Source organism: Leptonychotes weddellii, chromosome 6, assembly GCF_054177405.1.
Source record: "Leptonychotes weddellii isolate Sample4059 chromosome 6, ASM5417740v2, whole genome shotgun sequence".
NCBI classification, from domain to species: domain Eukaryota; kingdom Metazoa; phylum Chordata; class Mammalia; order Carnivora; family Phocidae; genus Leptonychotes; species Leptonychotes weddellii.
This window is the reverse complement of record NC_138374.1, coordinates 42,957,064-42,968,903: the sequence shown is the minus strand read 5'-3', so window position 1 is coordinate 42,968,903 and position 11,840 is coordinate 42,957,064. Positions and strand designations below refer to the sequence as shown.

The following is an 11,840-nucleotide window of genomic DNA, read 5'->3' as shown; positions in this document are numbered from 1 at the left end:
CCCAGCCCCCAGCCCCGCCCGGCTCACCTGCTTGTGTGGATACACGTTGATGTGGCACTTAATGCACTCCTGCCCCATGTTGGCCCACGAGTTCCCGCTCATCCATTTTCTCTTGCACTTGGGACACTTGTACTCGCCGAAACAGCGTTTTTTGCCCTGGTACGGGGTCAGACCCTCGCCTTTGGGACGTGCCTACAGGACAGGAAGCAAACACAGGGCACTGGGGTCCACCAGGCCAAAATGATGCCCCTACAGGGTCCCCACAGTCTTCCCCGTGCAGGCGGGGGGGAAGGCGCCTTTCGTCCCCAGCCAGAGAACACCAGGGCCACCCCCAGAGCATGCACGGGAATCCCAAGGCTGGGAGACCCGATACACATCTTTTCTAGATTTCAGGGAGCAAAGTACATGACAGTGGCCAGGAACAACTTCTCTGACTCACGGCATAAAAGGCATCTAGGGGTCCCATGCACCTGCACACAGGTGCTCTCCAGCCCCCGCCCCCTGGTGGTGTGGTGTGCATGGTCGCTGGCAAGGCAACACGGGCCCAAGTATGTAGTCTGGGGTGCAGTGAAGGGGTGTCTCCCCTCCCCCGGGGCCTGGCCACCAGCTCCCTTCATGAAGGCCATCTTCATTTCCTTACCCCAGCCCGGAGGTGGGCTCTCCATTTATAAACACACGCAGCGTACGCGGATGCACACACATCCCTGACCCTCACTACACTCGGTTCTACGCCTTCCCTGTTTTACTTCATAATCTCTCTCGGGCATGTTAGTATTATGAGATGCATAATGACATTATCTCCTCCCTGCATCAGGACACACAGACCTACTGACTTGCATTTAACAGCTGTACCAGCATGGAGTCTCCGCGAGTTCCCATGTCTGCCAGGCGCCATTATGGAGCCTCTGGGTGGGTGCACTCTTGCGCTCTTATCACAGACAGTGAGTGCTACAGTGAAGAATTGTGTGGGTGTGTGTATCACATTTTGCGCAAGGGAGAGGACATTTGTGGGATAAATTCTCAAAAACAAAACTGCGGGGTGTGTGCACTTTTAATTTTGAAAAGTAATGACGAGTTGGCTCCTGCCTCACCACACTGCAGAGGCACCAACGTAATGACCCGTCTGGTTGCCAGAAGTTTCCACCATCGCCAATCTAAGAGGTAGAAAATCTCAGAGCGGCTTTGACGTGTATGTCTTTTATTACGAACAACGGAGAATTCCCCATGTATTTAAGAACCGTCATGTTTCCTTTGTTAAGTGTTGGTGTGTGTCCTTTGTGATCTTTTTTCTGCTGCGGTTTGTTATTTTTCTTGTTGATTTGTAACTGCGCTTTATCTATTAAAGAGACTGGTTCTCTCTTGCATGGTGTTTTTGTTTTAAACAGCTTTAGTGACACAGGACTCACATGCCCCACATTTCACCCGTATAATGTATACAATTCAATAGGTCTCAGTATACTCACAGAGTTTAACAACCATCACTACAAGCTAATTTTAGAACATTCTGTCATACTCCCCGGAAAGAAACCATGTATCCATTAACAGTCACTCAGACAGACTACCTCCACTTTCTCACCCTCCCCACCCCCTGGGCAGCCACCAGTCTATAGATTTCCCTGTTGTAACTAGTCCGTTAAGAGGAATCATACAATAATTGTCCTCTCGGGCCTGGCTTTTTTCTCTCCGTGTAATGCTTTTAACCTTCATCCAGGTAGTAGCACCTATCAGTACTTTATTCCCTTTTGTTGCCAAATAATACCCCATTGTATGGACACGCCATGTTTTATTTACTCATTCATCAGATAATAGGCATTTGGGTTGTTTCTAATTCTTGGCCACTATGAATAATACTGCTATGAACATTCATGTACAAGCTGCAGGGTGTTTTATAAAGTTGGATTCGTTACCCCAGTATTGAAAATGGAAGATGTCACATAGAACTACGACCACATCGGTCCGGAAATCTCAGTGGTGACCATCAGCTGGGGCCGAGGAAGGTCCTCTCCACTCCAACCAGCGGCTCCCCGCATTGATGTCTTGTCCTTGATGCTTGCAGGCTCTGGGTCTGAGACGGGCTTAAACACAGGTTCTACGCTGGGACTCTTCAAAGTATGGGTCCTAGACTGCATCAGCAGCATTCCCTGGGAGCTTGTTAGAAATGCAAACTCTCAGGCTCCACCTTAGATCTAGTGAATCCGAATCTGCATCTTACTGAGAGCCCCAGGGAATCCATGTGCCATTATGCTTAAGCAGCTCTGGGCTAGGAGGTGATCTGTTTCTACAGTAGTGTTTCTCTGGGTAATTGCCCATTAATGAAGGAGTGCATAAAGGTTAAGCGCCCAGACTCTGGATCCAAATCCTAGCTTTGTGATCTTGGGCAAGTTACTTCACAAGGATAATGACAGGAACTACCATATAAAGCTGTTCCGAGGATTAACCGAGATAATACATGGGAAACACTTAGGACAGTGCCCAATACATAAAACAGCAGTGTTAGCTATTATTATGATTTACTAATACAGAACAGCAGCAGCATATAAAAGTGATAACTGCTTCCTTCGGGAATCATGTCTCTTATTTCCTGGAGCCAGTACCACCACTTGGTGACAGCCTACTAGAATTTCAGGCAAAACACTGAAAAGGGACATATGTGCTGAGTATGTAAATCTAAATCTAGAAAGTGACAAGAATATTGCCCTGATCTTTTGGGTCTGCTGCCGAATGTCTTTTGGATCTTTACTGGCCTTCCTGGCAGCCATGATATCCTGGGAAGGAGGTTCAGTCTGAGCTCTAAGGCAGGGCTGGCTCTCAGCACTGGCAGGTCTGTGAGAGCGGCTCATCATGCCAAGGGGAGCACTCAGCGTGTAGTCAGCGTCCAGGCTCCAGTCAAATTGCAGTAGAAGGGTCAACTTACGCCTCTGAAGGCACTTTGAGCTCTGTTGGTCTCAAGTTGGCGGATGTGCAGTGAGCCCTCTAACCCCTCCCAGGGCCACCTTTCCTACCTGGTGCCTGGAACGCACGGCATCTAAGCCACCCCAGCTTCTGTGGCCTCCCTTCCTCAGTAATCCTGAAAGAAGTACTGCGTGAACTCTTCCCTAGTGTCTCCATTCACCAAGGCACCTCCATTCAGAAGGGAATGATAGGGAGGCCTGGGGGCCTCACCAGTGGTAGGATTTGAGACTCCTTGATTGAAAGAGGAAATTTGGGGGCCATCGCCAGCCAGGCCCACTCTGGGATCTGGCTCCACAGGCTGCTGGATTCTGAAACTGACAGGTCCTGCAACTGGGGCAAAGCGGGGGCCAGGCATCAGAGGGAGGGGGCACTCAGCCGAGTGAAGGGTGAGGATCTGGGGGGGGGCGACAATTCGGTTCCCAAAGAGTCTCTGCTTCAGAAATGAGCAGGAAGGAAACCCACACGAGAAAGATGATACAGAGTGTGCCCCAAAGACCGAAGCAGGCGGATGAGAGGCAGGAGAGGGGAGGAGGGGGGGTAGTCGGGAAACACCACAACACCAAGTAATTAGAAAACCAGCCTTCTGGAGCCATCCATCACGGAGTGTGAACTGCTGGGCAGGGCCCAGGGACGGGGGCTCCGGCCTCCTGCAGGACCAGAGGTCCTCAGCACACCATTCCCACCCTGGGAGGGCGCTGCTCTGACTCCCCAGCTGTGGCCCACACCACGGATGTCATGGCCAGATGCTGGTGATGGCATTCCACCTCTGCCTGGGACGATCTGGGGGACCCTCCATCAGTGTCTCCACCTCTCTGTGCCTTGGTTTCCTCCTCTGGAACCCCAGGAGGATGGAAAGGGCCCACCCCCCAGCGCTGCTGGAAGAATGGGATGCATTCATGCCTATGAAGATGTTAGCTGGGTGGCTGGGCATCGCAGGGGCTCACTGACCATCAGCAACTTCAGGATGATTTTCTGCTGGAGCTGGTAACGGCTGCATTCTGGGTGAGGCAGACGCTGGGGCTGAGACCAGGGGGTAGAAATCACAGGAGGAAAGCTCCAAAGATGGGAGGGGGCCTGGGTAGAGGCTGGGCTCACTATCCCCGGTGCGGGGGGAGGTGGCAGCCAAAAAAGAGACTGCGTTAGGTGTCTTCACCTTCTAGAATTTTCAGAGAGGAACCAAGAAAGATAGAGGAAGGCCTCAGAAGCTCTGCAGGTGCTGCTGGTAGAGAACAGAGGAAAGAGCAAAGAGGGCAGACGTTTCTGAGGCACCACCATGGCCTGTCAGGCTCCCACTCAACTCTCCCCATAACCCTGTGGGGCAAGGAATATCATCAACCCATTTAACAGATGGTGAAACGGAGGTGGCACGGGGAAGGAGCAGGACATGCCAAAGAGCTTCCAGCGTGTGAGGAGCAGGACTAGGCCCGGCAGGCTTTGCCAGAAAGCTACACTTGGCTGCCCTTTGCTGTCTGTCTCTCCGTAAGTGTGTCCCCAGCCACGAAGCTGAGGCCTGTGTTCCGGAGGAGAAACCCCCCAGTCCCTCTGCACAGCCCAGCCTGGTGGTTCTTGCCCTCCTGCGGGCAGAGCAGAGAAGTGACCTGCAGGGCAGGGGTGAAGAGGCAGTGGATGCAGGGAGGGGAAGACGGGCCAGCGGGCAGCTCTCTCTGCTCAGCAGTGAGGAGCCGCTTCCTGGAAGGACTTATTCCAACACTGTTTATGATTACAGAGGAGGGCAGGGCCAAAGGGAGGAGGAATTTTTGATGGAACAAAGACTTCTCTACCCGCCCCCCCCCCACTTTCCCCCTGCCTCCTCCCAGAAAGGCCAGCCTCTTCTCATAAAGTTCAACATGAAACAGACGGTGACTGCCCACGGCTCTGCAGGGGCCGCCACCGGCCCTGGCTGTGGGAAGGATGCCAGGTCTGACCTGCTCTCTTGACCCGGGCCCCTGCCACGTACTCCTCTGGGGAATCACATCAGCCAGCAACCCTGGCAAAACTCACTGGCGCTCAGACACCACCCCCCGTAGCACAGACAGGGCCTCTGGGGGTCAGAGAGGCAAGGCAACTTGCTCAAGGACACACAGCAGACCAGGGACTGAGCTGGGAGGTGGGGCTGCATCCTCGGACCTCCATACCATGGCTAGAATCCCCACACAGGGCAGCCTGGGAAGTGGACAGTGGTGGCTGCTGTGGGGGAGGGAAGGGGGAGCTGGGCCAAGGAGCAGCGAGAGCAAAGCAGGGCGGGTTGTGGGAGGGGCTATTCAGGCAAGTTTGGGAAGAGAGGAGGGTGATGCTGACACTATCTGGGCACTTCCTCAGAATGGCTCCGTGCTTTTTTCCCAACAGCTCATGAGATTTCTTATGGTTGATGGTAAGATGGTGAGCTCCCTGTCACTGGGGATATGCAAGCAGGGGACTGGGTAAACAACTATCAGGAAGGCTGCCGAGGGGGCCTCTGTCTTGGTCAGGCAGTTGGACCATGTTATTCTGAGGGCTCTTCCATCTCTGTAGTACTCCAACTCCTGTTGCTGGGGAAGGCCAACCAGCAGGTGTGGAGTGGGGGCCCTCTCAGACACTGCTGGGGGTGGGGCTGAACAGGCGTATTTCCTATTAGATTCTTAGAGCACAACTAGGCGACAAGCCTTCAAACTTTTAGAAATGTCCATTCCCCCAGCAAATCTATTTCCGGGCAACCGTCCTAAGGAAATGATCAGAGATGTGGACCAAGAGGGTGTTCAAGAATGTTCATCACGGCATGATTTATGACATGAAAAACTAGAACGGGCTAAACACTCAACCCCAATGCTCTGGTTCCCTCAGTGATGTTACACCCACTGGATGAATGACAGCGAAGCCATTAAAATACTCACGAGGAATTTTTTTAAGGGTTTGGGAAAATGTTTATAAAGAAAGCAGGACAAGTGATAGGCTATAGCGGCTCTCCAGAGTCAAACCATAAAAAGCAAAAGTGGGCATGAAAAGGGCCGGCAGCAAGAAGGTCAGAAGCGTTCAGAGGTTGCCTCCGGGAGAGAATTCTCTATTCTAATTAATGAACTGTCTTTAATGAGTAGGTATGACTTTGATGGAGAAGATGATGACGGTTCATCAGCCGGGCCGGCCAGCCCCTCCTGCCCACGAGGGGGCGCCCTATGCTTTCCCAAGGTGGTGGCAACCCATGGAGATGGCAACTCAGTCCATACTTGCCCCCCGCTTTGCCCCTGCAGGTGCGGCTGCTGGGGCCCACGTGCTGGATGCTGGCCGTCCTGGCCGTAGGGCTGTCCTGTCCGTAGATCTGCCCTGCCCCCAGCCACGGAGCAGACTTCCCACCTCCTAGATCCTAGCCGCTCCCTCAACTGAGGACAGCTGGGAAGTATCCACACCTGTCACATGACATAAGAGCTTGGCTGGTCACTCTGCCAGTCAGTTTCCCTGCCCCTGCTTCCTGGAGTCCCACCCAGAGTGAGTAAGCCTGAGGGTGAAGCTTGCTCTCCTCTTGGCCCCTTTTCGATAGAGTCCCTTTGGCAGGGAGAGGACATTGTCGTCTTTGGTTAGTTTGTGGCAGAGAATCCCGGGGAACCTGGGCCCAGGAGAGGGCAGCAGGGTGGGACTGCTGAGGCTCTGTCCCCTGCATGTCAGCACTCCATGCCAGGTTCTGCCCCAGGCCTCCGCTCTCGGGATATAGGCTTCCAGCTGTGGCCCCAGCTGCAGGCCGCACCCCAGCCCTTGGCCGCACCACCTCTGCCTGCCTGGGAGGGCAGCCTGTGGGCAGCCAAGCTCTGCGACGGAGGAACAACCACACTCCTTTCAAGTCTCGTCAGGGCCAGGCTCTCTTTGTATTCTTACAACGACCTCCACCTCATGCGCTAGGCATGAGCCGTCCCAGGTTTCCGACAAGAACACTGAGGCACAAAAAGGTTAAAATGACTTGCCCAAGGCCACACTGCCAGCAAGTGGTGGAGTCTGGATTGGAACCCAGGCCACCTGACTAGAGCCCACTCTCTCAGTTGCCCTGCCAGGCTTGCGCAAAGATGAGGAACCCGCCCAGCCAGGACGCGGAGAAACAGGGATCGGCTGCTACCGTCATGGGTCCTGGCATGCTGGGTGGCCTTGGGGGCGTCCCTTCCCCCCTCTGGGCCTCAGATTCCCCATCTCCAGAATAAGGGTGGCACTGACTGCTGGACCTGCTAGACAGGGTCACTTTCCCTCCAAGGCCCGTAAGTCAATGTGTGCCTGGCAGCCCCACTCTCTCTCCCCTCTCCGCTGCGGAGCGCGAGGCCAGCAGCCCACGGTGCATCCAGCGGAGAGGCAAGGGCTGTAGCCAGGAGGAGCAGGGGGAGGAAATAAGGAACAGATGGGCTCCTTGCCGGCTCCCGGTCCCACCCTGTCTGCATGCTCTCCTGCAGCCGGGTGCCTGAGGTGCTCCTGGCCCAGCGTCGAGAGAGGAAGAGCCCTGGGTCTCAGAAGTTCGAGATGCCCTTCTATACGGAGGCTGAAGGGGCAGGGGAGGCTGGCTCATAGTCCCAGGATCCTTTGCGCAGCTCTGCTGGCCCTTCCTGGATAGTTCAAGAGGGTTCTGAGGACCCTTTCTGGATGTTAGGGGTCCTCCCTGGGGGAGGTACTGCCCCTCTCCTGGATGCTCCTCTCTTGAGCCCCCCTTCCTCGGGCCCACCTCTTTGCCCTCCCTGCTGTCTGGGCCGATGGAGGGTGAACAGGGGCTGTGGCCAGAGGCCCCGGGCTTGGGCCCTGGCCCTCCCATGCTCATCAACAGTTTCTTCACCTGCAAGTGAGGGGGCTGCTCTGGAGGAGCTGGGACACCGACATCTAATGAGCACCTACTATGGCCAGCCACTTCCCAACCACAGCCTCCCCATTTGACGGAAGAGAAAACTGAGGCCCAGAGAGGCCAAGCAACCTGTGCCAGGCCCCACAGCCATGGAGCCAAGACTTGAACCCAATCTGCTAGCTCCAAAGCAACACTTCCCTCCTCTCCATGAAACAGCTGTGGGAAACCAGAGAACAAGCCTATTCCTAGGAACACGATCCCACCTCTGACCTCCAGCCCCTGGCCCCCACCTCAATTACTCATTCATTCAACTAACAGCTATTGAGTACCTACTCTGCACCAGGCCCAGTGGAATATTCCAGAAAGACAGATGAGGAATGTTCTCACAGTGGGGCCTTCCAAAGGGCTCAGCCCCGTGACCCTTTCTCCAACTGTGGCCCACACCAGTCATGGACACCATCAACCTCACACTTCTAGGCTCTGGCCCAACTGAGACTCACACCTGTAGAAACACTCTTGGACCCATATCCTCAGGCTGAGGCTACGCTTCACCCTCCCAGGTGACACTTGAGACGATCTCTAATCGATGCAACAGCCCTACAAAATCAGCACTCTTAACCCTAATGACAGAGAAGGAAACTGAGGCTTGGGAGGGGGCAGTGACTTTGTCTGAAGTCACATAATTAGTAGGTAGTGGGGGGAGGGCAGGTTCTGAGCTCAAGTCTGTCCCGTGCTGAGACCCACACTTTTCCTTCCCTGCTTTGGGGACCCTCCAAAGACCCCCACACTCACGTGTCCACACACACACGGCCCGTGGAGGCAGGCAGGAGGGCCGCCTCGGCGTCTGCAGCCTGGTCCAGGCAGCTGCAGGCTCCGAGGAGGCCCCAGAGGAAGCAGGGATCAGAGGGACAGGTGGGCTGGGCCCGGCGGCCCGCAGGCTGCTGGGAGGGAGGAAGGACGCTGCAAGAGGCCACCCTGGGTTTCCTCTGGAGCCTCAAGGGCCCCCTTGTCTGAGCACAGGCGTCCTGGACACCTCCCCTGGCCCCCTCCCCTTTTCTGGGTTCCTGCCGCAGCCCAGCATGGGCCCAAAAAGCCCAGCCTCCTGTCACCCCTCCCGCCCCGTTCCCAGCCCAAAGCCACCGCAAAAATGCCATCCTGATTCCACAACACTAGGGTTTGTCAAAGTGCCGGGAACAATGGGAGCTTTCACAGTGCCAGGAAAAGGTCTCAGGAAAACCCTGGGGAGGGGGCATGGAATGGGGGTGTAGAGAGGAGGGAAGGGCCGAGAGAGAGAGAGAGAGAGAGAGAGAGAGAGAGGGGAAAACAAGGTGGTGGGGGGGGGGCAGAGAGAGGCAGGGCAAGGGAGGCAGAGACATCAGGAATAAGGGACAGGGAGGGTGGGGTGGGGTGAGAGCTGAGAGTGAGCAGGACAGGGCAGCAGGATGGGGCAGAGTCTGGGAGAGGAGGACCAGGGAGTGACAGGACGAGGTGCGAGAAGGCGGGAAGCGAACTAAAAGGGAAAGCGGAAATGGACACACGGAGACCAAGGAGCCCCTCCAGCTCCCCCCGCCGCACCCCCACATGCCCCCAGCTCGGTGCCTGTGCCCCGAGGAGCCCTGGCGACAGTGGGGCAGAAACCCCTCTCTCCAAACGCCACCCCGAGGCCAGGCAATGTGAAGCACTTTGGGGCTAAACTTTTTGGAAAGCAAACACTTTTGAATCACATGAACAACCACTCCCTGAGTTATCTGTTTCCTGCTTCTGGCCTTCCTCCACTAGCAAACCGCATGGATCAGAGCTCAGGGGCGGGGAGGGGAAGAGGGGCCAGTCCGAAGGGGTGAAAAACATCCGAATCATAGCTATTGCAAAAGATGTGGATTTTCCTCCCTCGTGTGCCTGCAGAGAGAGCCGCGGCTGCTGTAGGAGATGGATGGCAGACTTGCAACCACCCTGCGGTTGGCCCATAGCTGGATGCCACTGAGTCTGAAAACCATTTGTTCGGAGTGGGCCTCCACATCCCGGCACATCCCTGTTCGGGTGGCCCGTCCGCTCTGCGAGCCCTTTCTCCTGACTGTGCCCCCTTCTCCCGCTGCAGACACAACCTGGGGTCAGCCGGGCAGCCTCCCCCAGGTACTTTAATGACCACAGCAGGCTTGGACACTCCCCTACCCCACCCCCACCTGCAGGACTGAGGCAAAACACCGAAGGCATTCGGGACCCTTCTCCATGGGGCCCAGATGACCTTCTAACCTTAGTGGCAGCGACTCCCCCTCCTACAAGACCTACACTCAACGTCAACAAAATCATTTTCTGCAAAAGCTGTGTCCTCCTCCCCACCCCTACCCCTGCCCCAGGCCTCTGCTCTTGCTGTTCCGGATGCGTCAAATTTTTCTCTACCTGGTGAATGCCCCTGCATCCTTCAAGGCCAAGCTCAAAGGCCACGCCCTCCGGCCTCCCCCATCCCAGACAGTTAACTGCCCTCCCTGAGGTGCTTAGTCCATCCTCTGAGTCCCAGGCTCCTGTGCTAGCTGAGAACCCTCCCACTGCCTCCCCCAGAGGAGGCCCCAGCTCCCAAACTCCCAGGGGACTTTGTGGCCTGCACCACTCGCTTGGCTGCGGGTCATGTCCTGCCCTGACCCTGCCTCCAGCATGCCAGGGATGATCCAGCATGCCAGAGATTTCATCCCGAATTTAACCATTTCTGCCTTCTCGTTTCCCACCAGTCTGTACATATGCTGTGGTGACGAGGAGCCCTCCCATATCTCCTGCTTCCCTCGGAGCACCGGGCGGGGCTCAGAGCACATGGGCTCTGAGGGGACCCTGGCATGGACACTGCCCACGATGGGTGAAGTGTGAGGGCCAGGGCTGAGGTCACACTGGCAGGAGGGGGCAATGCTGGGGCAATGCTGGGTCCTGGTGTGGGCTCTTCTGAGGCCGTCCCTCGCCAGGCCAGGCCAGATGTGACCAGCCCAGTCCTACCTGCTAGAGGAAAGCTCTGCGCTAATCCTAGGGGCGCTGCTGGGGACAGGAAGGTTACAGTAGAATACCCAGTGGTGATCTTCACCTGGGATGAGGCTTTGGTACAAGGGCCACAGCCCTTGGGAGGAGGGGACAGGGAAACTCAGCTCAAAATAGCGATGGGGGAAGGGTGTGGAGGGTGGCCCAGAGCCAGAAAAGAAATCTGATCTGTCCTGGCCGGTAAAACGCTGAAGTCAGCAGTTTGGGGCCACTCTGGCTGGGGCCAGGGCTGGGGCTCCCGCGGCGGCCTGGAGGGAGGCTGTAGGCCCGACCTCCAGCCTCGGTTCTGTCCTCACATCAGTCTCTCCTCTCTCTGGGCTTCGATCTCCTCCTCTGGCCACGGAGGGGTAGAAAGAGAAGCAAGATGTCCACCTCTGAGAACCTTCAGCAGGTGAGTGCTGGAGCTTGAGTCGCTCGGGAGACCATAAGCACCACAGATGGGAAAGGACCGTGCTGAGCATCCACCGCACACAGTGCTGGCCACGCACCTGACCTGCAGGTGGCTTCATCGTGACCCTGTTTCCAGATGAGGAAACAGAGGCCCAGAGAGCTTTAGTCACCTGTCCAAGGCCATCCAAGCAAGTAAAAGGCAGGCCTTGAACCACTCCAGTCTCGTTGGCTGTTGTCCAATTCCCTTGTTGCCAAGTGAGGTCCCGAAGGCCACGGACTGGTTTCAAGGCCACCTGTGGCAAGTGTAATTGGCAGAGCAGAGGTGAAGAGGCTCCTGTGGGCCAGCCCAGGTAGCTACCAGCTTTTCCTGTGGTTCCACGGTGTCGGACGGAAACCAGAGAATGGGCTATGGGCAGGGGGGTGGGTGTGCATACGGACCCGGGTGAGTTTGTGTGCAGGCATGCATATGTGTGCGTCTCATGGTTATTGCCAGGCATCAGACCACAGCACAAACCTCCCTGTGCTCTTCCCCTTCGGGGTGAGGACCTAGCAGAGGAAGAGAGACTCTTAGGTGACTTTTCCAAAGGTTCACGGGGAGGCAGAAGCCTCCCATTTCTCACCTCCATAGCCCAGACTGAAGCAGACCTTGCTTCCTCACCCAGGGACTAAAAAAGTCTGCAAAGCCATCCCTTCCCCC

General features: G+C 56.1%; 1 protein-coding gene across 7 annotated transcripts in view; it reads right to left on the bottom strand.

The window, feature by feature from the left end:
• The window catches only part of ZCCHC24 (zinc finger CCHC-type containing 24), a 115,238-nt gene that overhangs the window by 67,563 nt on the left and 35,835 nt on the right, over window positions 1–11,840 (bottom strand). For 3 of the 7 annotated variants that reach the window (XM_081824014.1, XM_081824013.1, XM_006745625.3), the window contains exon 3: window positions 28–192. The exons of 2 other annotated variants lie outside the window; for them this stretch is intronic. In XM_081824014.1, coding sequence (XP_081680140.1) covers window positions 28–192 — 165 coding nt within the window. Of the gene's footprint in view, window positions 1–27; window positions 193–1,907; window positions 2,076–10,640; window positions 11,437–11,840 lie in introns of those variants that run through there. 2 more of the 7 variants (XM_081824016.1, XM_081824010.1) reach the window with 2 other exon arrangements.